Raw genomic sequence first — 26112 nt, forward strand, 5'->3', positions numbered from 1 at the left:
AAGTAATATCATTGGTGTAGGGTTTTGTTGGAAGGGTTATAGTGTAAAGTTTATGCACTTTGGGCGGGGTGGTGGGGGAAGCTCAGGTGGACAAGGTAAGCGATTTGTGGGGGGAGAGGGCAAGCAATTAATCTATTTGTTATTGGGCGCACAGGCAGCTGACGCCATTGCCAGGGATGGACAGCCCGCCCCCTCCACATCATCGGGGGGAGGGCGGGGTGGGGGGGGGGGGGGGTGGGTACGGTCCACCTATTTAAATAATCTGCCATTATTTTCACCCACTGCCAAATTTCAGCCCAGTGTCTCCTCTGACCTACTCTCAGCCATTAACTTATACAGTTAAAATGAGTGAAAGGCAAAAAGTTACAGAGATCATAACTGCAATCCTTGCATTATGTGGCAGAAAAAATAAATAATGAGCAACAGTGAATATTTACGCTATTTTAAAGGTTGGCAAGAGATCTTGGGGCCACCTGCTTTCCCCAATATGATTAAATATTTCAGAAGGTTCCATAGCTGAATGCATTTCCCTATCATCCTGACTTGGAACTATATCGCCAATCCTTCAGTGTAAATGGGTCAAAACCCTGGAATTCCCGCCCTAACAGCACTGTGGGTGCACCTACATCACATGGACTGCAGCCGTTCAAGAAAGCAGCTCACCACCACCTTCTCAAGGGCAGTTACGGATGAGCAATAAGTGCTGGCCTCGTCAATGATGCTCACATCACATGAATAAAAAAATTGAACAATTGGTAAAACCCTAAACGAAATTACTTCTATAAAGAACGTTTGTATGCTGTGTGTAATTTGTTAAGACTTACTTGCATGTGTAGAATTTAAATTTTAAAATTTTATGCTATTCTGCACACTGCAATAATTTTTCAGCACTTTAAAGTTCTTGGCTGCAGTTGCTAACGTAACATTTGTTCTACTTTCCTGTGTTAACATAATGTTCTAAGTAAATACGAGTGAAGGTTTTGTGGGCAGGAACAATACCCGCACAACAGTCGCTTCCAACTGGGATCCAGACACATTTGGTACCAGTCTCCACAGTCTGAAATTGCAGGACTCTGCCCTATTACTGCTAAGTGAAGCTAAACGGTCCGCAGGATCTACACTGAACAAAAGGAAATCCTAGCGCACAGATGTTTTTTTAAAAATCCTTGTTCTACTTGTTGGGTGACTATCACTGCATTCACTCTCATCAGTGCAACTTGTCGATCGTCCCGTCACTTTTTCTGATGTTATAGCAACATCCTACAGTACTTGCAGTCCCTCTCCTGCGACTGAACCGTTTCTCGATGAAAAATGACTTAAATCACCGGTGCCGCCGCTGTAGACAACTTGACGCTCAGTGTTCACATTGGATTCTCTGCTCGGCAAACAATCGGTCATTGGTCCGTGGGACAGAGTTTTATTATGAGAATCCGTGAACTTACAGTAGTTTTGGCCGGGGGTCATTTGTTGAATTAAACCAATTGGATGTTAAGAAAGGACCTGAATGCACCTTAACCAAAGCAGCAGGTCATTGGATGGATTAAGTAGAATTAACTACAAGGGGGTCTCTGGAGTGCAAATGAATTATTAATGCCATCAGACAGGTATTGCCTCAAGTCGCTCCAGATTTCAGATGGATTGACAGCAGAATCTCCCACACCTCAGACTCATTAAGAAAGATTTAATTTTTAAAAAAGACAAATTTCTCAAGGTTTTAAAGTCAAAGGTCAATGAACACTATTTTTAAAAAATGCCTAACAATTTATGATGTACAACATAAAACATCCCACATGAAACTCGCGATTTAATGAGAGCAACCAAGAACCATTTGAAACTTTCTGTTCTTTAAACCAATGACATCGCTTATCTGCTACCTATATCTGGCTAGGATTAAAATGGGAAATATTTCTTCCATTTACAATACGCTTAATAATTATTCATCAGAAACCAGCCATGTTATTCAGATTGTGTCGGTTTCAGTCTGAAACACACCAGATTGATGTGACCAAAGTGGAGGCTAAAGGTCACCGAGACTGAAACTGACGAGCTTGGAGCTGGCCGATCTGATTGGGAAATGAGAGCGGCCGTGGAGTTGACAGTGGTCCTGCTGCCGAGTTATTGCTGAATTTGGACAAATCGCTGGAAACTGGGACAAGTGCGGGGAGTGCGGAGAGGGTGGAAACAATTTAAAAAAAATAAACGGATTGGAAGAGCCACTGATGATTCGGATCGATTGAAATGGAGTCGAGAACCGTGTTTTCGGTTCTTGTGTTGGGGTTAGTTTTACTGGAAGCGGGTGCTGAAGGTGGCTGTGTAGAGTTGGCAAGTTGCTGTAAGGGCAGAGAGTCTGCATGTCGCAGCACTGGCTGGCGGCCCGATCGCTCATACGGAACTTGTTACTGTGACCAAGCTTGTAGACATACCCTGGATTGTTGCCATGATTACCAACTTGCCTGCCCAGGTAACCCAACTTTTTCGCTATTTAAACAAGAACGTTTGCCTATCTTTTTTAATATAGTGTTGCTGCGTTGTTCTGTTTAGGGTGGAAGAGAAATCCACCCCACACCCAAAACTGAATAGCCACATCAGTTATCAGCACCAGTCGAAACATTAAATAGCTTTTCACAAATCGGGACGGATACAGTGAAGCTCTTTTGCGGATTGGAAACTGAACAACTTTTAACAAAATAGTGGAAATCGTGTCAGATGATTGCGCAGTGCCTGTCCCAACACTGAACCCCAGAACATTGGGAAGATGGTTAATAGTGAATTTTACCTAATAGATTATATGAACCCACGGTCAGGCCAGTGTTTAAATAATATTTAAAAAGATTTTCGGTTAAGCATTAGAATAGCGTATCACAGGCCTGCGTTTGGGAACGAGAGCGGCGCTGCGTTAAATGAGTCAAAAAGATCCTCCATTCGGGACAATAAAACAGAAAGCTCCTGGCAAATTGTGCGCACACCAGTTATTTACCTAGAAGTGGGACCGAGGTCTAGAGGAAAGAGAGGATTTTTTTTCAATATAAAAAGTGACACCAAACAAACTACAAGCTGACAATACGCAACCTGATGGAATAAAAGAGGATAAAAGCAAAATACTGCGGATGCTGGAAATCTGAAATAAAAACAGAAAATGCTGGAAATACTCAGCAAGTCTGGCAGCATCTGTGGCGAGAGAAACAGAGTTAACGTTTCAGGTCTGTGAACTTTCATCAGAATAAAATAGGAACCTTCTCAGTCTGGTATAATTTCAAGTATAATTTCAATGTTTGGACAGTAATTGGGGCGAGTTGTGGAAAGGCCAAATTCAGTGGCTGTTGGACAGTTTTACTATTGGATTGAGGTGTGATGTATTAATTATTTGGCAACTCGCATGGGAATGGTGCCAACACACAATAAAGAATAGCCCTGTTCATTACACAGCCAAAAACAAATATTATGAAGCCATTTAAACTTATTTGGCAAACTGGGTGAAGGTAGCTGAGGGTGGTGTGACTGGTACATTAGTCACAATGCTGGTAGGATAGGAACTGGAGAGGGCATGAGAAAAGATCAGCCATGCTTTTAGTTGTCGTTTAGAAACCCTGTTGGAAATGCACATATGATATACATTTTGTCCTTGCAGCTACTTAGTTGACGTTAGAGGTATCCACTTGTTTGATACAGTAAATGTATTTCAAAAGGAACAAAAAAAGGAATGGATGCGAAGCTGAATAAAGTACAGAGATCTAAAAATGGAATACGAAAGGCAAAAGAGTAAGTATGAGAATACATTAGTGGCTAGCAAAAAAAGAAACCCCAAATTCTTTTAGAAACTCAAATAACGGAAGGGTGGTGCCAATTAGGGACCAAAAAGATCATCTTATGGAGGCAGAGGTATGGCTGAGATACTAAATGAGTACTTTGCATCTGTCTTCACCAGAGATGAAAATGCTGCCAATGTAACAGTACAGGAGGAGACAGTAATTATGTTCATAGAATTATAGAAACTTACAGCACAGAAGGCAGCCATTCATCCCATCATGCCTGTCCCACATCCCTGCTCTGTCCAAACCCCTGAAAGATCCTCATCCTCAAGTACCTGTCCAACTCCCTTTTAAAATTATTTATGGAATCAGCTTCCACCACATTTTCAGGTCGAATGTTCCAGATCCTGACAATTCTCCTCATCTCTCCTCTAGATGTTTTGCCAATTATTTTGAATCTATGTCCTGTAGTTATTGACCCATTTGCGAGAGAGAATAACTTTTCCCTATCTACTCTATCAAAACCTCTCATCATCTTGAAAATCTCCATTACGTCACCTCTTAACTTGCTCTGTTCAAGGAGAACAGTCCAAGCTTTTACAACCTCTCCTCATAACTGAAGATCCTCATCCCTGGTAAAATGCTTGTAAAATCCTGGTTATCCTCATTTGCACACTTTCTAAGGCCTTTACATCTTTCTGAAGTGTGATGCTCAGAATTGTCCATAATATTCCAGCTGAGGCCTAACCAGTGATTTATAAAGTTCTAGCATGATCTCCACTATTATTTTCTATTTCCCATACTTAGAAATCCATGTAATCCATATGATTTTTTAACCATCTTGTCAACTTGCCCTGCCACTTTGAAGGATTTGTGTATATGGACACCAAGGTCATTCTGCTCGACTACAAATTTACATATTGGATAGTATAAAAAAAAGAGGAGGTACTTAAAAGGTTGGCAGTCCTAAAAATAGAAACATCACTCAGTTGGGATGGGATGTATCCATGGTTACTGAGGGAATGAAGGTTGGCAATCTGGCTACAGATTGGCGGCACAGTGGCGCAGTGGTTAGCACCGCAGCCTCACAGCTCCAGCGACCTGGGTTCAATTCTGGGTACTGCCTGTGTTGAGTTTGCAAGTTCTCCCTGTGTCTGCGTGGGTTTCTCCGGGTGCTCCGGTTTCCTCCCACAAGCCAAAAGACTTGCAGGTTGATAGGTAAATTGGCCATTATAAATTGCCCCTAGTGTAGGTAGGTGGTAGGGAAATATAGGGACAGGTGGGGATGTGGTAGGAATATGGGATTAGTGTAGGATTGGTATAAATGGGTGGTTGATGGTCGGCACAGACTCGGTGGGCCAAAGGGCCTGTTTCAGTGCTGTATCTCTAAACTAAACTAAACTAAACAATCTTCCAAACTTCCTTGGAGTTGGAAGTGGTGCCAGAGGATTGCAAATGTTACTCCCTTGTTTGCTAGACTTCTGGAAGGGTTGCAGCATCATGGTGAATAGATAGGGAAGTGATGTGCAACAGCACAGGCAGTCAACATGTTGGGGCTTACTTGAGGGTTCCAGTGATACACTGCATTGCAGTGTTATTTCAACATCAAGTTGAGTGTGGCTACAGAGTACACAAGGCCCATCGCTGATGCCTGAAGCACGGATGCTCCCAGTTTGTACTTGCCAGAGTCTGGACCAGGTTGATTCTTATCTTTGTTTTGGTGGCCACCTTCTTCAGGTGATTGTGGAAGATTATTGTGCAGCCCAGCTTCACTCCGAGATCGGTCAAAGTGGAGTCGTGTTGCACTGTATTCCTGCAGAAGGTCACTTTCAGGATGCGGTTAGCTTAATAGTTATCAGGACGGAATATAGTGACTGTTTTGTGGGAATTTGGCTTGAGCTTCCATTTTTGGAAATATTCCTTCATAGTGTTTACATCCCTGTTCAATGTAGACTCGATGCTGTTGAAGGTGGCTGCTTGTGTTGCCAGAGCAAGGTCATTCACAGCTGCCTGTTTGCCCGATTTTGTTGGAGGCATGTTGCTCGTGTCGACAGTGAAGACCATTGGAGCAACAACTAAGTCTTGTGGCAGTCTGTTGTTGAGGAAGCAGGGCATATTGATTTGGTCACCCAAATGAACACAGCCGCCTATTGCTTAGCATTGTCTATAGCAGATGTAGTCTTTTGAGGCAGGGGTTGATACTTGCGAGCTTCAGCGTCAGTTGATTTATCCAGACCATGTCATAATCCGATGACAAGTCTACAAAGAATGTGCTGGCCTTGGATTTCTTCTGAAATCCAGTCTGCATGTGCATTTCAAGGGCCAAAATTTGGTCACAGCAACTGTGATTAGGCTGGAATTTTGCCTGTTGTTTGAGGATCAGTGACTTGACAAGAAGGCTGGTTCCCAGAGGATGATGCATTACAGGATTTTACAGGAGAGACATTGGTCTATAGCTTCCTGGGTCATCTGTCAGCTTGCCCAATTTGAGTATGGCAATGACCGTTGCCTTCTGCTATGCTTTTGGGATACATCTGGATTCCATGGTATCGGTGTACAATTTTGCGAGCCATTGGAATCCCTTGGGGCCGAGTTGATGATGAAAATCTGGTGGGATACATTTCTGGCGGTTGCCTTTACTTTCTTCATTATGGTTAAACCTTCCTTCACTTCACCTGTGCTGATGGAGATAGGATCTTGGGGAGCGATTGAGGTCATTGTTCACTGTAGTTGACGATAGATCTCTCACTTGGTGTCTTTGTCGAGTGGTCCTCTTCTGTTCTCCACCAGTTTAAAAGCTATGGAGATGGGCCAGCTTTTTGAGGTCTGTTATTCTGTCAGAGTGGCAGCGCCACGACATCGTAGTAAGGCCCAAGCATGGCGACTAGGGTGTGTGATGTCCAGATCTTCGATACACTCAATCCATGCTGGCATCTGGTTGAGTCTAGAGACTCCAGCCAGGCCTTCACGAATGATAACATTCCATGTTGCGCAGATTCTGATCACCACTTTCTTGATGGCTTCACTTTCACAGTCCCAGTTGGCTTTGACCAAGATCCACATTCTATTTGTTTCGATGTTCTCGGGTTTTTGATTCCAAAATGGGTGATGATGGCCTATGTTGGCTGTTGGGGAAGTTGGGGTATATTTTGTGGAATGTGTGAAGAGGACTCCAGCTTTATCTTTGGAAACGATGGTGAGGTCTGGGTTGTAGTCACGTTGCTCGCTGTTTGGAATTGAAGATCTTCCATGGACATCCAGTCTGTGAAGTCTTCGCCGTTGACTTCATTTGCGTCATTGCCCCACAGACTGTGGTGGCTGTTAAAGCTGCCAATATATAGGGCTGGGATTGGAACACTTGGGAGTATTTGCTTTGGCCATTTCAAATTAGAGGATTTGTACATGTTAGTCATGTGCAGCTCCCCTATCTTGGTGGCAGTTTAGGTGGCTTCTTGTTTAGTTGGGGAAGCCATTGAAATCTGCGATGGTGTTCTTTGTGTATATGACCATGCCATATTTCAGGTGATAGTGCTATTCATGAGGTTGTATCTATGGATTCGGTAGTAGCTGATCATTGGAGACATGAGTTTCTTGGAGTTTGAGAACATCAATGTACGCACTTTCAACAGGTTTGTGAGATACTCGCACTTTGACCAGGGAAATCCCTCATTGTTGACTTGGAGGATCCTTGCTCAAGGACCTATCTAACATGTTGCTTGGCACTGAAGAGGGTTGTTGTGGATGCTTGAGTTGTTGCTCTGAAGACTGGGTGATTATTGATTGATGCTCAGTCACCAGGTTGATGGCATTAGCTGTAATTTCTTATTTAATAGAGTGGACTGCATGAAGGCTGCCATCTTCCACTTAAAGGGGAGAGAAGGAACATGAAGATCTGGGCTGTGTGTACACAAATCTATGAAAGTGGAAGGACAAGTTAAGAAGGCTGTTTAGAAAAGTCCAAAATTCATTGTACCATGTTCCTTGGCTTTATTAATAGAGGAATAGAGTACAAAGCAAGGAAGTTATGCTAAACTTTTATAAAAATTCTGGTTAGGCCATAACTGCAGTATTGTGACCAATTCTGGGCATTACACTTTAGGAAGGATGTCAAAGCCTTGGAAAGAGTGCTGAAGAGATTTACTAGAATGGTACCAGTGATGAGGAATTTCAGTTACCTGAAGAAGTTAGGATTGTTCTTGTCACAGCAGAGAAGGTTAAGAGGAGATTTGATAGAGGTGTTCAAAATCATGAATGGTTTTGATAGAGTTAATAAGGAGAAACTGTTACCAATGGCAGAAAGGTCAGTAACCAGAGGACACAGATTGAAGTTGATTGGCAAAAGAACCAGAGGTGACATGAGGAAAGTTTTTTTTTATACACTGCAAGTTATAGCGATCTGGAATGCATTGCCGGAAAAGGTGGTGAAAGCAGATTCAATAGTAATTCTCAAAAGAGAATTGGATAAATACTTGAAGGTAAAAGAAATATATACGCATATGGGAAAAGAACAGGGGAGCGGGATTAATTGGATAGCTCCACCAAAGATCTGGCACAGGCACGATGGATCGAATGAGCTCCTCCTGTCCTGTATTAGTCTCTGAAGTCATCGTGGGACTGTTCAGAAGAGGTGACCAATAGCTTCATTGAAAAAATGGAGACAGAAGCAGACAGTTGGAGGGATTAAGTACCAGCAAGTGAAGTCCTTTGCTACCAACATGGGACAAAGGGAGGAGAGATGCATAGAAGGGCAGAGTTAGCGTATTGACCAGTGTAGGAGGGGATATAAGGCGGAAGAAGACTATGGAAATGGATACCTCCAGTAAAGTTATAATTTTTTAATTCAATGCATTGGGGAAACAGGGATCAAGGGTATGGGTAAATAGGCGTTAGTGTGGAACAGGGTGTGGGATTTTTAAAGCGGGAGGAAGGTGGGGTGAACATTGAAGCAATTCAGTCCAGAGGTGACAGAGGCATGAATAAAGAATTCGGTGGGGTAAGGTAGGGATGTAAATGCAGGTAAGAAGTGATGGATTGGAGGTGGGGTTTGAAATTAAGCGAAATTAAGCGGAAATGGCTGGAAATGGGAAGGGAGTCAATGGCAAGGGAACACAGTTACATGGAGAAGAAAAGAAGACTTGCTTTTCATGACAACAGAATGTCCCAAAGCACTTCACAGCCAATCAAGTACTTTCGAAGTGTAGTCACTGTTGTAAGAAGACAGACAAAGCAAAGGCAAGCATCAAATAGGATCAGAATGCAGAATAATGTTAAAAATACAGAATTAAATGCACTCTATCTAAATACATACAGCATTCGCAACAAGGTTGATGATTTGTCAGCACAAATTGAGGTAAATGGGTATGATTTAATTGCCATTACAGAAATGCGGCTACAGGGTGACCATGATTGGGAACTGAATATCCAAAGGTATTCATCATTTAGGAAAGATAGGCAAAAAGGAAAAGGAGGTGGGGGGGAGCGGGCCTGGTAGGAGCGGAGCGGCCAGCGACTGGGCGAGCTAACGGCCCGGTGACAGAGGGGAGCGGAGCAAGCCTGGGGGGAGCGGAGCGGCCGGCGAGTGGGCGAGCGAACGGCCCAGTGACGGAGGGGAGTGGAGCGGCCGGAGACAGCAGTGTGGGGGGGTGAGGGGTGGTGGTGCATTTTTCTGCGCATGCACCATAAATTTGCGACGGCAAAAGACTTACCGAACTTACCCGCACCCGGTGACACCAAGGTCTTCGGCCACTCACTCCCCGCGGCTCTCTACGGTCTCTTGCTTCCAGTCCTCTCCATCCAGCTGTTCTCTCCAGCTGCAGACCCCCCATCCAGCCGCTTTCTCCCCTACTTCTCAACTGTACTTCAGGCATTGCAGCTGTCTGGTCCCTGCCTTTTGCATCCCCCTCCAGGAACTTCTGAATTTAACTCCCTCCCTCTACCCCCTCTCTACCTCCCCCCACCTCCCCCTCTTCCCCCCACCTCCCCCCTCTTCCCCCCACCTCCCCCCTCTCCCCCCACTTCCCCCCTCTCCCCCCACTTCCCCCTCACAATCCCCCCTCTTCCCCCACCTCCCCCTCACAATCCCCTCCCTCTTCCCCATCACAACCCCCTCCCTCTTCCCCCTCTCCGCCCCACCCCCTCACAACCCCCTCCCTCTTCCCCCTCTTCCCCCCACCCCCTCACACCGCCCCCCCCCACCAAGGACCACACCACAGTTGAATATCTGAAGTGCAGTTGCAAAGTCGGAAAAATAACATCAAAAACCTCAACAATTCCAGGTTCAATTATTGAGAAATTTTATTAAGTACATTAAACATTCGAGGCACTGCTGTGCATGGATACATGAGTGTTGTATCGCCAGCATTCCCGTGAGACAGACAGGCCGAGTCTCTGCTATGCAGAACTAAAAAGATTGTTCCTGGAGAGCCTTGTGGTGAATGAATGCGTGGCTCTCTATTCCACTACTGTATTGTCCATGTGAAGAAGGCAAAGTCACAAGAGTCTGAGCTCAGTCTATTCTTGGTGAATGTTCCCCAGATGCATCCCAATGTGCACTCCCACTTCATCCATAAATGCAAGGTTCCTTTCCACATCGTGACAAGCTCCGCATCATGATCCAGTTGCCTTCGTTGCTTGAATGCTGACCTTAAGTCTCAAGGATTGTTTTCTCGATGGCATGTTTTACGTGAAAAGAAATAAGCAAAGAACATCAGTGTCAGAGCTTCCCTCCTCCAATGAAATTACTGTTGAGCATGCTTTATGTTCTGCAGTAAAGGCCATGTGAGACACATGGAAGATGGCAGGATCCCCAAAGACATATTGTACAGCGAGCTTGCCATTGGTATCAGACCCACCGGCCGTCCATATCTCCGCTTTAAAGACGTCTGCAAACGCGACATGAAGTCCTGTGACATTGATCACAAGTCGTGGGAGTCAGTTGCCAGCGATCGCCAGAGCTGGCGGGCAGCCATAAAGGCGGGGCTAAAGTGTGGCGAGTCGAAGAGGCTTAGCAGTTGGCAGGAAAAAAGACAGAAGCGCAAGGGGAGAGCCAACTGTGTAACAGCCCCGACAACCAATTTTTTCTGCAGCACCTGTGGAAGAGTCTTTATAGCCACTCCAGGTGCTGCTCCACAAACCACTGACCACTTCCAGGCACTTACCCATTGTCTCTCGAGACAAGGAGGCCAAAGAAGAGAAGAGAAGAAGAAGAAGAAAGGCATGTACTGATAACACCGCCAATGAATCACTTAGTACCCACCTCAGCTGTAGGAGTCAGGATGATGTTACTGCCCCTATCTCGTGATGGTTCAATGCTGCTCTCAGGAAAAACATGAATGATGTGAGGGTGCTGGAAAAAGAACCACATTTCTTTTGGACTATGAACATAAAGCAGGCCATTTAGCCCAGCTGTTCCCTGCTAGTGGTTATGCTACTCCTGTGCCTTCCCATCCGCTCCCATTTTAATCCTGCCTACTACTATTCGCATCACCTTCCATTTCTTATGCTCTTATCTACCTTTGCCTTAAAGCAACATTGAGGATGGAGAACAGCGTGGCTGCACTCCCACCTCACCAGTTGTGCACACAGCAAGAGCATTCACATTTGTGCTGCCACTGGACACGGCATGCTTGTTTCTTTCAGTGCTCAGTCTCTTCTTGCTGAATGTTCCCCAAGTGCTTGACCGCTTTGGATGCCCTCTCTGCTTGACAGGCAGCAGCTGGCAATTGCGGAGTCTCACAAGGCTCTGCATGGTTGTTTCAAGGGCGGATGGGGAAACATGTGTCTGTGTGTCCATGTGCACGGCTCTGATGGGTGCAGGAGCAGGTGGCTGTGTGTCCATGTGCACTGCTCTGATGGGTGCAGGAACAGAGCAACTTACAACATGGACTGGAGCACATACAGTGGCCCAGACAATGGAAATGTTTTCAGAGCAATTTACAACAGGGACTGGAGCACATGCAGTGCCCCAGACAATGGAAATGTTTTCAGAGCAATTTACAACAGGGACTGGAGCACATGCAGTGTCCCAGACAATGGAAATGTTTTCAGAGCAATTTACAACAGGGACTGGAGCACATGCAGTGGCCCAGACAATGGAAATGTTTTCAGAGCAATTTACAACAGGGACTGGAGCACATGCAGTGTCCCAGACAATGGAAATGTTTTCAGAGCAATTTACAACAGGGACTGGAGCACATGCAGTGGCCCAGACAATGGAAATGTTTTCAGAGCAATTTACAACAGGGACTGGAGCACATGCAGTGTCCCAGACAATGGAAATGTTTTCAGAGCAATTTACAACAGGGACTGGAGCACATGCAGTGGCCCAGACAATGGAAATGTTTTCAGAGCAATTTACAACAGGGACTGGAGCACATGCAGTGGCCCAGACAATGGAAATGTTTTCAGAGCAATTTACAACAGGGACTGGAGCACATGCAGTGCCCCAGACAATGGAAATGTTTTCAGAGCAATTTACAACAGGGACTGGAGCACATGCAGTGCCCCAGACAATGGAAATGTTTTCAGAGCAATTTACAACAGGGACTGGAGCACATGCAGTGCCCAGACAATGGAAATGTTTTCAGAGCAATTTACAACAGGGACTGGAGCACATGCAGTGCCCCAGACAATGGAAATGTTTTCAGAGCAATTTACAACAGGGACTGGAGCACATGCAGTGCCCAGACAATGGAAATGTTTTCAGAGCAATTTACAACAGGGACTGGAGCACATGCAGTGCCCAGACAATGGAAATGTTTTCAGAACAACTCACCTTGGAGCAATCTCCTCTTTCTGATAAAAATGAAGCAGACTGAAATCTTCAAAGCGACTAAATAATTGCGAGAAAATGCCCGACGAAACCTCTCCCCCTTCCACTTTCAGAAACTCGCGCCGAAGCTTGACGCATGCGTGAATACCCGAAGGTTGACACATGCGTGAATACCTGTTGGCGTTGCATAAAGCGCATGCGCAGAGCCCGACCAGGCGCGTTGCCCGAAGATGCATACGTCACGCGATGACGTCATCGACGCATGCGCCAATCAGTCCTGGCAAGCTGGAACGCAGCGCATGCGCAGAGAGCAGGAGACCGTCTGCGCTTGTGCGCACCGCGGCGCAGCCTGATGACGTCAGGAGGGGCCAGCGTTGTCAGGAATCACTTTGATTTTAGATTTAGTATTATGTAATGAGAAAGGGCTAATTAATAACCTTGCTGTAAAGGTGCTTTTGAGAAATAGTGACCATAATATGTTAGAATTTCACATGAAGTTTGAATGTGATCTCGTTCATTCTGAAACTAGGGTCTTAAATCTGAACAAAGGAGACTATGAAGGTATGAGGGGCAAGTTGGCTATGCTGGATTGGGAAAATACAATAAAAGATTTGATGGTAGGCAGGCAATGGCTAGTATTTAAAGAAGTATTACATGGTCTAAACAGATATATATTCCTCTAAGGCAAAAGCACCCAATGGGAAAGGTGAATCAACTGTGGCTAACAAAAGAAGTTAAAGACTGCATTAGATCAAAGGAAGGCTCATAAGGACGCCAGGAAAAGTGGTAAGCCGGAGGATTGGGAGCAATTTAGAACTGAGCAAAGGATGACCAAGAAACTGATAAAGAAATAGAAAAGAAAATATGAATGCAAGCTAGCGAGAAACATAAAGGCGGACTGTAAAAGCTTCTTTAGGTATGTGAAAAGGAAAAGATTAGCAAGGACAAATATGGAGACAGGAGAATTTATAGTGGCGAACAGGGAAATGGCAGAGAAACTAAACAATTGCTTTGTGGCTGTCTTCACAGAAGAAGATACAGAAAATCTCCCAGAAATACTAGGCAACAAAGGGACTTGTGAAACTGAGGAACTGAAAGAAATTCATATTAATAAAGAGATAGTACTTGAAAAGTTAACTGGATTGAAGCTTGATAAGTCCCCTGGACCAGATGAGCTACATCCCAGAGTTGAAGGAGGTGGCTATAAAGATAATGAATGTATTGGTGGTTATCTTTCAGAATTCTATAGATTCTTGAAATGTTCCTACAGACTGGAAAGTAGCAAATGTAATCCCACTATTTAAGAAGGGAGGGAGAGGGAGAATGGTGAACTACAGACCTGTTAGTTTGACATCAGTAGTAGGAAAAATGTAAATATAAAGGATGTGATAACTGGACACTTAGAAAATAATGGTAAAATTGACAGAGCCAACATAAATTTATGAAAGGGAAATCATGTTTGACAAACCTATTCAAGTTTTTTGAGGATGTTACGTGTAGCATAGATAAAGGAGAACCCGTGGGTGTGGTGTATTTGAATTTTCAGAAAGCTTTTGATAAGGTCCCACACAAGAGGTTAGTAAACAAAATTAGAGTGAATGGGATTGGGGTAATATACTAGCATGGATTGAGAATTGGTTAACAGACAGAAAGCAGAGAGTGGGAATTAACAGGTCATTCTCAGGAAGGCAGGCTGTTTGTTACTAGTGGGATGCTGCAAGGATCAGTGCTAGGGCCACAGCTGTTCACTATCTATATAAATGATTTGGATGTGGGGACCAATTGTAATATTTCCAAATTTGTTGATGACACAAAACTAACTAGGAATGCAAGTTGTGAGGAAGATGCAAGGAAGCTTCAAGCGGACTTGGACAGGCTAAGTGAATGGGCAAGAACATGGCAGATGGAATATAATGTAAGTGTGAAGTGATCCACAGTGGTAGAAAAAAAACAGAAAGACAGAATATTTCTTAAATGATGAGAGGTTGGGAAGTGTTGGTGTCCAGAGAGACCTGGGTGTCCTTGGTCATGAGTCACTAAAAGCTTGCATTCAGGTGCAGCAAGCAATTAAGAAGGCAAATGGTATGTTGTCCTTCATTGCAAGGGGATTTGAGTACAGGAGTAAAGATGTCTTGCTGCAATTGTATAGAGCCTTGATGAGACCGCACCTGGAGAATTGTGTACATTTTTGGTCTCCTTATCCAAGGAAGGATATACTTGCCATAGAAGGAGTGCAACGGAGGTTTACCAGACTAATCCCTGGGATGGCAGGATTGTCTTATGAGGAGAGATTGCAGAAACTGGGCCTGTATTCTTTAGAGTTTCGAAGAATGAGAGATGATCTCATTGAAACTTAACAAAATTCTTACAGGGCCTGACAGGGTTGATGTAGATGGGATGTTTCCCCTGGTTGGTGAGTCTAGAACCAGGGGACATAATCTCAGAATAAGGGATAGGCAATTTAAGACTGAGATGAGGAGGAATTTCTTCACTCAGAGGGTGGTGAATCTTTGGAATTCTCTACCCCAGGGGGCTGTGGAAGCTCAATCACTGAGCATGTTCAAGACAGAAATCGATAGATTTCTGGAGACAAATGACATCAAGGGATGGTGGAGCAGGCTCAAAGGGCCACATGGCCGACTCCTGTTCCTATGTAATGTAGGAAACATGGCAGCCAATTTGTGCACAGCAAGCTCCTGCAAACAACAGTGTGGTAATGACCAGATAATCTGTTTTTGTGATGTTGACTGAGTGATATATATAGGGCAGGACACCAGGGATTACTCTCCTGCTGTTCTTCAGAATAGTGCTGTGGGATCTTTTACATCCACCTGAGAGGGTAGATAGGGCCTCGGTTTAATGTCTCATCCAAAAGACAGTACCTTTGACAATGCACTAAGTACTGCACTGGAGTCCTAGCTTTTTGTACTCAAGTCCTGAAGTGGGACTTGAATGCACAATCCTCTGATTCAGAGGCAAAACTGCTATCAACTGAGCCACAGTTGACACTAATGTGGGGCTATAGCCATGGTTTCCATTTTTCCAATGTGAACATTGGGTGAAAAGTTGCTCTGAACTGATGGAATTTATAATGGCGTGTGTTTTTGCAAACTCTCACAATTGCCCATTTCCATTGCCCAGATTCATGCAGGAAGTATGGTCTACTTGGGTGATGAACTAGAATATTCTCGCTGCCTGTGAGTCCATGCCTCAATATGAATCCATTTTTAAAATTAAAAAGGTTGGGAAAATATGCTTTTGGGTTATTTTAAACAAAGTCCTTGTTTCTCTTTTATATATCATATCAATTACAGGATTAATCTTTCTATTGGTTTAATAGCTATTTCTTGCAAAGTGACCGAATGGAGTTTCTGGAGTGGCTGTGCAGAACAATGCAAGAATACTTACCGTGTTCGTCAACGATACATCACACAAGAACCACAGAATGGTGGTGGGCCGTGTCCTCCCTTGGAGGAAAGAGCAGGCTGTGTGGAATATCACAGTGAACAGGACAGAATGTGCAGGCAGTCCTTGGGTATGTATGTTATTTTTTTTGGCAGGATCTGTTTACACTATTGTTTGTAAGTGAAGAATATTGATGCTGTATAAACGCTTAACTTTTAGTGACAGCTGAAATCTAATAAACTAAAGGGTGGTTCCCTTTTTCTCTGACTGTGGGGGAGGATTCTTTGTTAATCTCCCCTTTGTTCTCTGGGACACCTCTGCCGGTAGGTATTTGGGCAGAATCGACTGCACTTTCCTGTGGCACTTTGACTAGGTGTGGCATCACACTCACCATTTCTGTGCCCCCTAGAGGTCTCTCTTTGTCTCTGCAGGTTCCTGTAAATGCTCTTAGAAACTCTGGTGGGGTGCTTCTAGAGTCTGCATTTATGTAGGAAGATGTGAAATCTAACTTTTCAAATTTTTTGGGGCTGGCTGACTGGACAGTAGGGGTTTTCATCCGGGATTCCTCCTGGACTTCCTTTAACCTGCCCTCTTGGTCAGTTTTTCTCCTTCTATTTCTAAATTTTTGCTAGCCATGTGCCTGCCTGTCCCCTTTTGTTCTCGGCGGGGGTCCTTTACATTTCACCATCCCTCTGCTGGAGGGTCCTCCTAACTGCCACTGCCCTGTCTCTCTGACCACTTGCGGTCTTTCTTTCACTACTGGGGGAGGAGGTACCACCTTCATCCCCACCAGATCATTACCTCGGAGCAGGTCAACCCTGTCCACAGACAAATTAGGGACAATCTCTACGGTCCGGTCCCGAAACTAGGTCGTACTCCAGCTGCACCCTGTGTCCCGGTACAGGCATACACTGCCCTCCAAAACCATTCACCACCATTTTGGTGTTCACTGCACTCTCTGGGGGAAAGGTCAGGTCTTTTCCCAGTAAAAGGCATCTAGTGGCCCCTGTGTCCCTGAGAATAACTATGGGCTTGCTTGCCCCACTCGAGGGGTAAGGGGTTACTTTCCTTTCAAACACAAAACCCTGATAGCCTTCAGGAATCCCATTAGCTTTTCCTGCACTAGCCATAGTTAGCTTCCTGGGTTGCACTCTTACTGCATTTAAAGCCAAAGCTTCTTCTGTGCTTTCCATCAGGGTCCCGTCTTCACTGAGCAGGTGTGCCCTGATTAAACCTACCGGTTTTCCCTTTAGTTTCGAGCAGTCAGCTTCTAAATGCCCTGCTTTATTACAATGGAAGCACAAAGGTCTCCGGGTCTTACTCTTGCTCACAGAACCTTCCTTTTTGGCTGGAGGAGGGCCTCCTGTGTCTCCTGCTTTCCTTTCTCTCCCAGGACTGCCTGGGCTTCTATCAACTCCCCACCCTTTCGGGTTTTTGGTGGTGACTAGGAAAGATTCTCCCCTGGGAAACAGACTTATAAATGAAAGCAAACTCATCAGCTAGAATGGCTGCTTGCCGGGCTCTCTGCACTTGCTGCTCCTCTACATGGGTTTTTATGGATAGTGGGAGAGAGTGCTTAAATTCATCTAACAGAATTACTTCCCTGAGATTCTCATAGCTGAGCTATACTTTCAGAGTCCTCAACCACTGGTCAATAGCCAGCTGCTTAGTTCTTTCAAATGCCAGATAAGTTTGATTAGCTTGCTTTTTGAGGGTCTAAACTTTTGGCAATAGGCTTCAGGTACTAATTCATGTGCCCCGAAGATAGCATTTTTGGTCAGTTCATAATTTGATGAACTCTCATCTGGCAAAAAGGAATAAACTTCATGGACTTTTCCAGTTAGCTTGCTTTGCAGTAAAAGAGACCAGGTCTCAGCTGGCCATTTTAGCTACCTTGCCAGTTTCTCAAATGACACAAAAAATTCCTCCACATCTTCCTCATTGAATTTTGGGATTAGATGAGCTAGTTTTAACGATTCTGTACCCAGCCCTCAATTACGTTCCTCCATATTGGCCATGCTTTCACTGGGGTTACTCTGTCGCCCCCAGTTAACCCAAGCCACTTCAACTCTCTTTCTTCGCATTCTTTCCGGAATATTCTTTCTGTCTCTCTCTCCTCTCTCTCTCGTTCCTTCTCCTGTCTTTCATTTTCTTCACATTCCTTCTGGAAGGCTCTTTCTTTCTCCCTCTCTCTTTCCTCAAATTCAAGTTTCCTCTGTTCCGATCGTATCGTTGCTAATAATACCCTGTCGGATTCTGCTTCTAACCCCGTTTCTGTTTCTTCAGATTCAAGGGAAAAATGGTTGGCCACTAGCCTTAGGAGTTCAGACTTCCTAGCCTTGCCATGTACAGTGATCCCACACTGCTCAGCCATTTTCCTCAACTCCTCCATAGACATTGCTTTTAACTTATCCCCATGTTACTTCACCCTAGTTTGGAGAGCTACTAGCTTCAGTTGCAGACATGTTAGTATTCAATCTCACACAACCACAAGAAAACCTGTACTAAAAACTTGCTCTTTTTTTGATTCGGAACAATTTGGCTTCCCTTTTCCAATTTCTCTCGTTTGTGGGTAAAATTTTGGACACTAGCACCCAAATTTCTGTTATGACCAGGTGAGAAAGGTGTCTAGGGGTCCCTCTCAGCCTTACTTTAACAGGGTTTACACCGTGTTTTGAGCTCCCCCTTTGTGAATCCTTTTTCACCACTTTCCAACTATCAGGCAAAGAAACAAGCACAAACAGGCTTTCTTAGGTTTAAAGAAAATTTAGAAGAAAAGTGAAATTTATTAAACTTAAACTCTAATTCAGTTAACCCCTTAATGGTACACGATGCACCCACGCTAGCATGCATACATGATACACACATGCAGATAGGGATAGAAAAGAGCAGAAGAAAAAAATAAAGTTGAAAGGTTTGAGGCAATATCTGAAGAGTTTTTGTAACAGTTTTTCAAGCTCACTGTAGAGTTCTTGCTTGTAAGTGATTCTTGCTTTTCGTTAGGGCCCAGTATTCTTCTTAAACCTTGTTCACTGTAGGAGACTTTTCTCTCTTGGGGTTCATGTATCTTCAATGGGTCTTGGAGTTCCGTGAGAAAGAGATGGGAGTAGACAGAAGAGGCTGTTTTCAATCCAGGAGCCAAGAGCTTTCTCAGTTCAAATTCTCTGTGGCAAATTCAAAAAAACCTGCAAAAGCTAGTTAGTCATGTGACCAGCTGTCCTAACCAGTCCTGGCCCTTGTAGATTGTCTTGCCTTAGCAGACCTTGGAATGTCTCCTCTACACACAATACCTGGTGATCAAAGGTCCATTGTGGGTTAAATTGGAGCAGGGAATAGACCCTTTGTCCTTTCAAGTACTGTCTGTTAATATGCAAAAATATCTTTCCAGCCAGTCTGGCAGCCCTTGTAACTGGCCTTCTCTTCTTCCAATTTAATGTCCATGTGGCGAAATTAATGTGCCACACTCTTAGCAGGTGGGGGCCTGCATGACAGGACCTAATCTTCTGGTCTGAGGATAATTGAGCTTGACTGGGTAAATCTTTGATGATTTTGTTATGTGATATTGAATTTTTCTAAAAATAGTTGCAGTACGAGGGAGTGTTCTTTAAAATGTCTAGCAAAGTACTTGAGATGTAGTGATAAAACAAATACTTGTACAGTAAACATCTTTTAAGGCGCAATGTGTTTTTCAGAATTGATGCTGAAAGGTTAACAGACTGTTATTTTAGTAATTAGTTTTAGTAGATTCTACATTTGATTTTTGAAGAGAATTAGCACATCATATTCTGTCATATATAAAAGTACAGTCTGTGGATGGGTGTTGTAGAGTATGATGGTAAGACACTGGTTTTACAATGGACAAGTCATAACTTCCTATCATGGTGCAACCTGACATAACTGTCAAAATAAACTTGTGGTGAGTTTTGTTAGTTTTGCTGCAGACTGGTGGGTAGACAAAATATTTGGTTGGCATCCTTCTATCTATGAAAGGTGATGGACACGTAGCAAACAATCCATGTGATGGGATGTTTTCTCTTGGCGCACCTTTGATGATGGCCGTGAAGGTCAATCTTTGAGAGGCAGGCTCTGCCACAAGTGCTACACATGAAGCTACCAAGTGACGCTATGAGTTGTTGTTTTCAATATTGGTGCCTGTTGCCAATCTGCTGTAGCAACTGGTCATCGTGTTAGTGCACACCAGTCCAAAGGATGTGTCATTTCCCTCTTTCACCAGCTAGTGACTCCCAATTGTAATAGTCAACATTTAGGACCTTCATGTCATGCTTGCAAGCATCCTTCAAGCAAAGCTTTGGCACCCCACTGGCCGTCTGGCCCCGGCTACCTCACCATACAGAAGGTCTGTGGGTATATGACCATCTTCCATCCTGCGGATATGTCTGATCTACCAAAACCATCTCTGTTTGATTAATGCCAACACACTTGGGGGCTCTGCCTTTGAGACGCCTGCCACATTTGTGATTTTGTCCTGCCAGGATATACCCATAATATGCCACAGACAGCGGAGATGGAAATTATTGAGCTTTTTTTCCTGATAGCTGTAAGACACCCATGTTTCACAGCCATACAGCAAGGTACTGAGAACACAGACCTTATAAACTATCAGCTTGTTCCTAAGGATCAGCTTGGTGTTATCCCATGCGCATTTCTCAAGTTGGCCAAAGGTGATAGCTGCTTTCCCTATGCATGTATTGAGCTCTGCATCAAGGGACAGAATTTGCTAACGACTTCTAGTGGGGTATTATTTAGTGTGATCAGGGCAGCGATGCAACACCTTGTCCCATGACCACGTTTCTATTGACTCTTGTAGTCAAGCAGAACAAGTTACAGGCATGGGAGAGACAGTCCATGAGTCTTTGTAGTTGAGTTTCTGTGTGAGCAACTAACACAGCATCATCAGCGTAGAGGAGTTCTCTGATCAGGATGTGATGTGTTTTTGTCTTCGCTTTCAGCCTTGATAGATTGTAAAGCTTGCTGTCTGACCTAGTGTGCAGGTAGACTCCTTCCATAGCTGCAGGGAAGGCGAAGGTCAGGAGCATGGAGAAGAAAATGCCAAACAGAGTGGGGGGCTAGGACACAACCCTGTTTCACTTAATTCTTCACTCTGAAACTGTCAGAAGTGGAGCCATCAAACTGTACAGTGGAGTGCATGTTGTCATGGAAGGAGCCGATGAGACTGAGGAGGTTTGGTGGACAGCCAATTTTTCTCAAAATCTTGTAGCGCTCTGCTCTGCTGACAGTGTCGAATGCCTTAGTGAGTTCTACAAAAGTAAGGTAAAGGGGTATGCTCTGTTCCCTACACTTCTCTTGTAGCTGTCGTATGGAGAAGATCATATCCACAGTAGATCTGCCGGCACGGAAACTGAACTGTGCTCCCAGGTACACTCGGTTTGCAAGTAAATGTAATCTTTTAAGTATGACCCCAGCAAAGGCCTTCCCTGTGACACTAAGGAGTGAGATGTCCCTGTAGTTGCTGCAGTCTCTTCTGTCGCCTTTGTTTTTGTATAGTGTGATGATTTTGGCATCACACATCTCCTGTGAACAGAGCCTACTTTCTAGCAGAGAAGGAGAAAGTCATAAGATTTTGCAATAGATGGGACTTTCCGTGCTTGAGCAGTTCAGCTGGGATTCTGTCCTTGCCCGATGCCCTTCTATTCGCTAGGCGGTCTATGGCCTTCTCAAGCTCCAGTGATGAGCGTTCTTCATCTAACTCATCCATGACAGGAAGTTGTGGGAGAGCATCGAGTACAGACTGGGAGATGTCTGACTCGCAGGAGTACAGCTCACAGTAGTGTTCAGCCCAGCGGGCATCAGTTTACTTCTGTAGGTGAGTACTTCACCATCTGCCAACTTCAGGGGAACAACTTTGGTAGGAGGCAAGACTGAGCGCCCTCTTGATCCCTTTTATACATAGCTCATCGATTTCCTTTGTTACATGCAGTTTGGATTTCTTGACATAAGCTGTTCCAATGTTTGTTTGTGCAGTATCTCCCTCTCCTTTGCAAAGCTGTCTTGGCGAGTATGATGCGGTGTCTCAGCTGTTGGGTTTATGTTATGCATCATGTAGGCTTTGTTCTTTGCATCAGTGACAGATATTGTCTCAGCTGAGTAGGTCTCAAACCAGCCCTTGTTGCAGGTTCCGCCTTTACCAAATGATGCTTCTGCTGCTTCATAGATGATTGAGCTTAGTGACTTCCAAGCTTCATCGATGCCAGCATCGGTGCTTCCCGTTAAGGCTTTGGTGGGTAGCAAGTGTTCTAGCGATGGTGCGAAGTGCTGGTATTTAGCATCATTGCTTATGCAAGGGATGTTGATGAACGGTGGGCCGTCATGTTGGAGCGGTGGAACTTTCGGGGGTGCAGCTTCATTCTGCTGCTGATAAGGGAGTTGTTGGTGTCACAATCTGTGCTATGGTAGGTGCAAGTGTGAAGAGGACTGGGCAGATCGCGCCTCCTCATGATGACTAGGTCTAGTTGGTGCCAATGACCAGACCTTGGGTGATGTCACGATACCTTGTGGTGACGTCTGCCCTGGAAGAAAGTGTTGGTGATGCAGAGTTCATTTAGGATACAAAGCTCAAGAAGGTGTTGTCTGTTACCGTTGATCTTGCCCACCCCTTGATGACCGAGGCCATTGGTCAAGATTATAATAATGATTATAATCATGAATAAACCTCAACCCAGGACAGGGGGGCAAAATCAATTGTAGGAAGTTTAAGTTCAAGGCAGTAGTTAGTTACAGCTGGTTTAAGTGTGGAAATAGCAGTTGTTTATCCATGAGTTTACCCTCTCGTCTTACCTGTAGCGCATTATATGCATGCTCAGAACCCTCTGATTTTCAAACTATCCAGTGCCTAGAATAAATGTGTTGACAGTGTGTTTAGAATGAACAACTTCCTGCACAGCCAACTGAATCAGATCAGAATGTGTCATGTTTCAGCTTTGTTGTATTGTGAATATAACAATAAAAGGTAGAATAAAATGCATTTATATCGAGCTATATCATGTCTTCAGGATATCCCATTGTGAATCATAACCAACAAATTACTTTGAAGTATGGTTATTGTTAATATGTTACAAATAGAACGTCACCTAATTTCCACACAGCAGCATGTGAGATGAATGACCATTGCACCTGTTTGGCTGTTGTTGTCAAAGAGACACATTGACTGGGACAAGTAGAGAACTCTTCTGCTTTTCTTCAAATAGTGCCAAAGATGGGGTCTTGGTATATTCTTTCTAAAAAAAATGATACCTCTGACAATGCAGCACACCTTCACTGCATTAAACTGTCACCCTAGATTATGTGCTCAAGTCTTGGACTTGTGCATGAATCCATGAGCTTCTCAGTCAGAATCAAGAGTTATATCACAGAGCCAAGTGGGCAATGTGTTATACATTGATCATGAAACTGTTGATGCCTGGCATGTGCTTGGAATTTTATGATTTATCCTATTTTCTACCTATTGTATTTTCATCAGATTGTTGCCAGCAAATAACATGGTTTATTTGGTAGGATTGAAAATCTGTCCTATAGTCAAGTCCATAACTAACATTGACACTGCCTTTTCCTTGCTCCAGAGACACAGCATTTCCATTTGAAACTTTTCACCTGGCCCAACAGCAAAAACACCTCTATTAAGTTCAAATAACAGTCGAGTGCAGTTGACCTGCAATGCTTTAATATAAACATTACTTAGACTATCAGAATTAAAAAAAATTCTTATCTCTTGTACATGCCCAGTGAAGATTGAAGTAAAGATGGTGGGAAACTTACAGGCCACAAAATCCGGCTTCGTAGTATCCATTTTTTTGGTGCTCTGGGTGCCATTCACTCAGAGGGTCATTGGTCTTTGGAATTCTCTTCCCCCGAGAGTAGTGGAGGCAGGGTCATTGAATATATTCAAGGCTGAGTTAGATAGATTCTTGATAGACAAGGGAGTCAAGTGTTATGGGGGTGCAGATGGAAAAGTGAAGTTGAGGCCACATTCAGGTTAGCCATGATCTTATCAAATGGTGGAGCAGGTTCAAGGGGCTGAATGGCCTACTGCTGCCTCCAATTCATATGTTCGTGTGATTAACGTTGGCGAGGTTGACCAGGGAGTGGTGTTGCATATGGTGAAGAATGTGGTTCTGACTTCAAGGGTTCTGTTCAAACCACTTGTTCCCAGTCATGGGTGCTGTAGTTACCATTCCTCTTGGCCTGTAGCAGGAAAGGGAAATTGAGCTGAGGCAGCACACAGGAGAACAAGCTGCTCACAGAGGGAGGAGAAGGGGGAGAAGGGTTCTCAGCAGGAGGCCATATCCACCCAGGGTCTTCAGAGAGCATTTCTCTTACCTCTTTGTGTCCTTCAGTTTTACGAAGGATATCCTTACTGAAACCTGCCACCTTTTGTAGGCACATTTACAGTCTCAGAGTGAGGGTGCTGGTCAGTGTCTGTGAAGGTGACTGTAGCCTGAATTTTTTTGCATCGGAATCCTTCCAGGCTGGAGCAGGTGACATCTTTTAACATCTCTCAGTTTTCTGTCTACTGCTGCATAAGGGAAGTAACTGACACTCTTTATGCCAGAAAAAGGGAATACATTGCATTCTCTCTGGCCAGAGAGAAACAGGCGGAGCAAGCACATGGCTTCATCAGGATAGTGGGCTTCCCATGGTCCAGGGTATCATCGATTGCACACACATGGCTTTGCGTGGGTAACATCTAATTTCAGAGATGTACCATGAGTGCAGAGTTTTCCGCTCCCTGAATGTGCAGTAGGTTTCCGACCATACTCAGCACATCATGCATGTGACTGCCCAGTATCCTGGCAGCAGCCTTGATTCCTTTGTTCAATGCCAGTCCGCTGTTTCAGTTGAGCTACCGTATGAAAACGGAGGGTGGGCGCTGGTCTACAAGGGCAATCGCTGAACACCTGGCTCATGTTACCGGTGCACAACCTATGCACATTGAGTAGCATGCATATAATGAAAGCCATGCTGCCACACAAAACACCATTGAGCAGGCCACTGAGGTGCTCGCACAACGTTTCTGCTGCCTGGACTGCTCTGGAAGAGGCCTGCAGTTCTCCAGAGCACGTCACAATTTGCTGATTCTTTCACAACCTCATCATCATGAGGGCACAGGTCTTTAGATTAGATTAGATTAGAGATACAGCACTGAAACAGGCCCTTCGGCCCACCGAGTCTGTGCCGAACATCAACCACCCATTTATACTAATCCTACACTAATCCCATATTCCTACCAAACATCCCCACCTGTCTCTATATTTCCCTACCACCTACCTATACTAGTGACAATTTATAATGGCCAATTTACCTATCAACCTGCAAGTCTTACGGCTTGTGGGAGGAAACCGGAGCACCCGGAGAAAACCCACGCAGACACAGGGAGAACTTGCAAACTCCACACAGGCAGTACCCGGAATCGAACCCGGGTCCCTGGAGCTGTGAGGCTGCGGTGCTAACCACTGCGCCACTGTGCCGCCCTACAAAAGTCTTGCCACAAAGTATACAGCAAGCAGTAGAGGAGAAGGAGGAGGATGTGAGGAAGGGAGGAGGCAACCAAACATTCTCTTTCTAGCTGGGCTGTCCATGATCCAAATGCAGTACCAGTGGACAGAACCCCAATTCCTCGTTCAGCAACATAGAGTCATAGAGTCATAACGGCACATAAGGAGGCCCATTCAGCCCATCAAGTCCATGTCAGCTCTTTGTACAGCAATCCAGTCAGTTTCATTCCCTCACTCTATCTCCATAGCCCTGCAAGTTTATTTCCCTCAAATGCCCATTCAATTTCCTTTTGAAATTAATGATCGTCTCCACTTTCATCACCCTTGTAATCAGTGAGATCCAGATCATTACCGCTTGCTGCGCAAAAAAGTTCTTTTTTTTCATTCTTACACGGGATGTGGGTATTGCTGGCTAGGCCAGCATTTATTGCCCATCTCTTCCTCACATCCCCCCTACATCTTTTGCCCAAAACCTTAAATCTGTGTCCCCTAATCCTTGTACGATCAGCTAATTGGAACAATTTTATTTTATCTACCTTATCTAAACCTGTCAAATCTCGCATCGATCTCCTTTGCTCCATGGAGAACAACCCCAGCTTCTCCAAGTTAACCTTGTAACTAAAATCCCCGATCTCTGGAATTATTCTCGTAAATTTCC

The 26112-nt window shown here is 44.5% G+C and overlaps 1 protein-coding gene across 1 annotated transcript in view; it reads left to right on the forward strand.

Moving 5' to 3' along the window:
* Nucleotides 1–1610: 1610 nt before the first annotated feature.
* si:dkey-7k24.5 (somatomedin-B and thrombospondin type-1 domain-containing protein) overlaps nt 1611–26112 on the forward strand; it is a 36826-nt gene continuing 12324 nt past the window's right edge. Inside the window, exons 1-2 of the mRNA XM_068048803.1 lie at nt 1611–2461; nt 15860–16054. Coding sequence (XP_067904904.1) covers nt 2239–2461; nt 15860–16054 — 418 coding nt within the window. The 5' untranslated portion in view covers nt 1611–2238. The remainder of the gene's footprint in view (nt 2462–15859; nt 16055–26112) is intronic.

This window comes from Heterodontus francisci, chromosome 16 (genome assembly GCF_036365525.1).
Source record: "Heterodontus francisci isolate sHetFra1 chromosome 16, sHetFra1.hap1, whole genome shotgun sequence".
Taxonomy (NCBI): Eukaryota; Metazoa; Chordata; class Chondrichthyes; order Heterodontiformes; family Heterodontidae; genus Heterodontus; species Heterodontus francisci.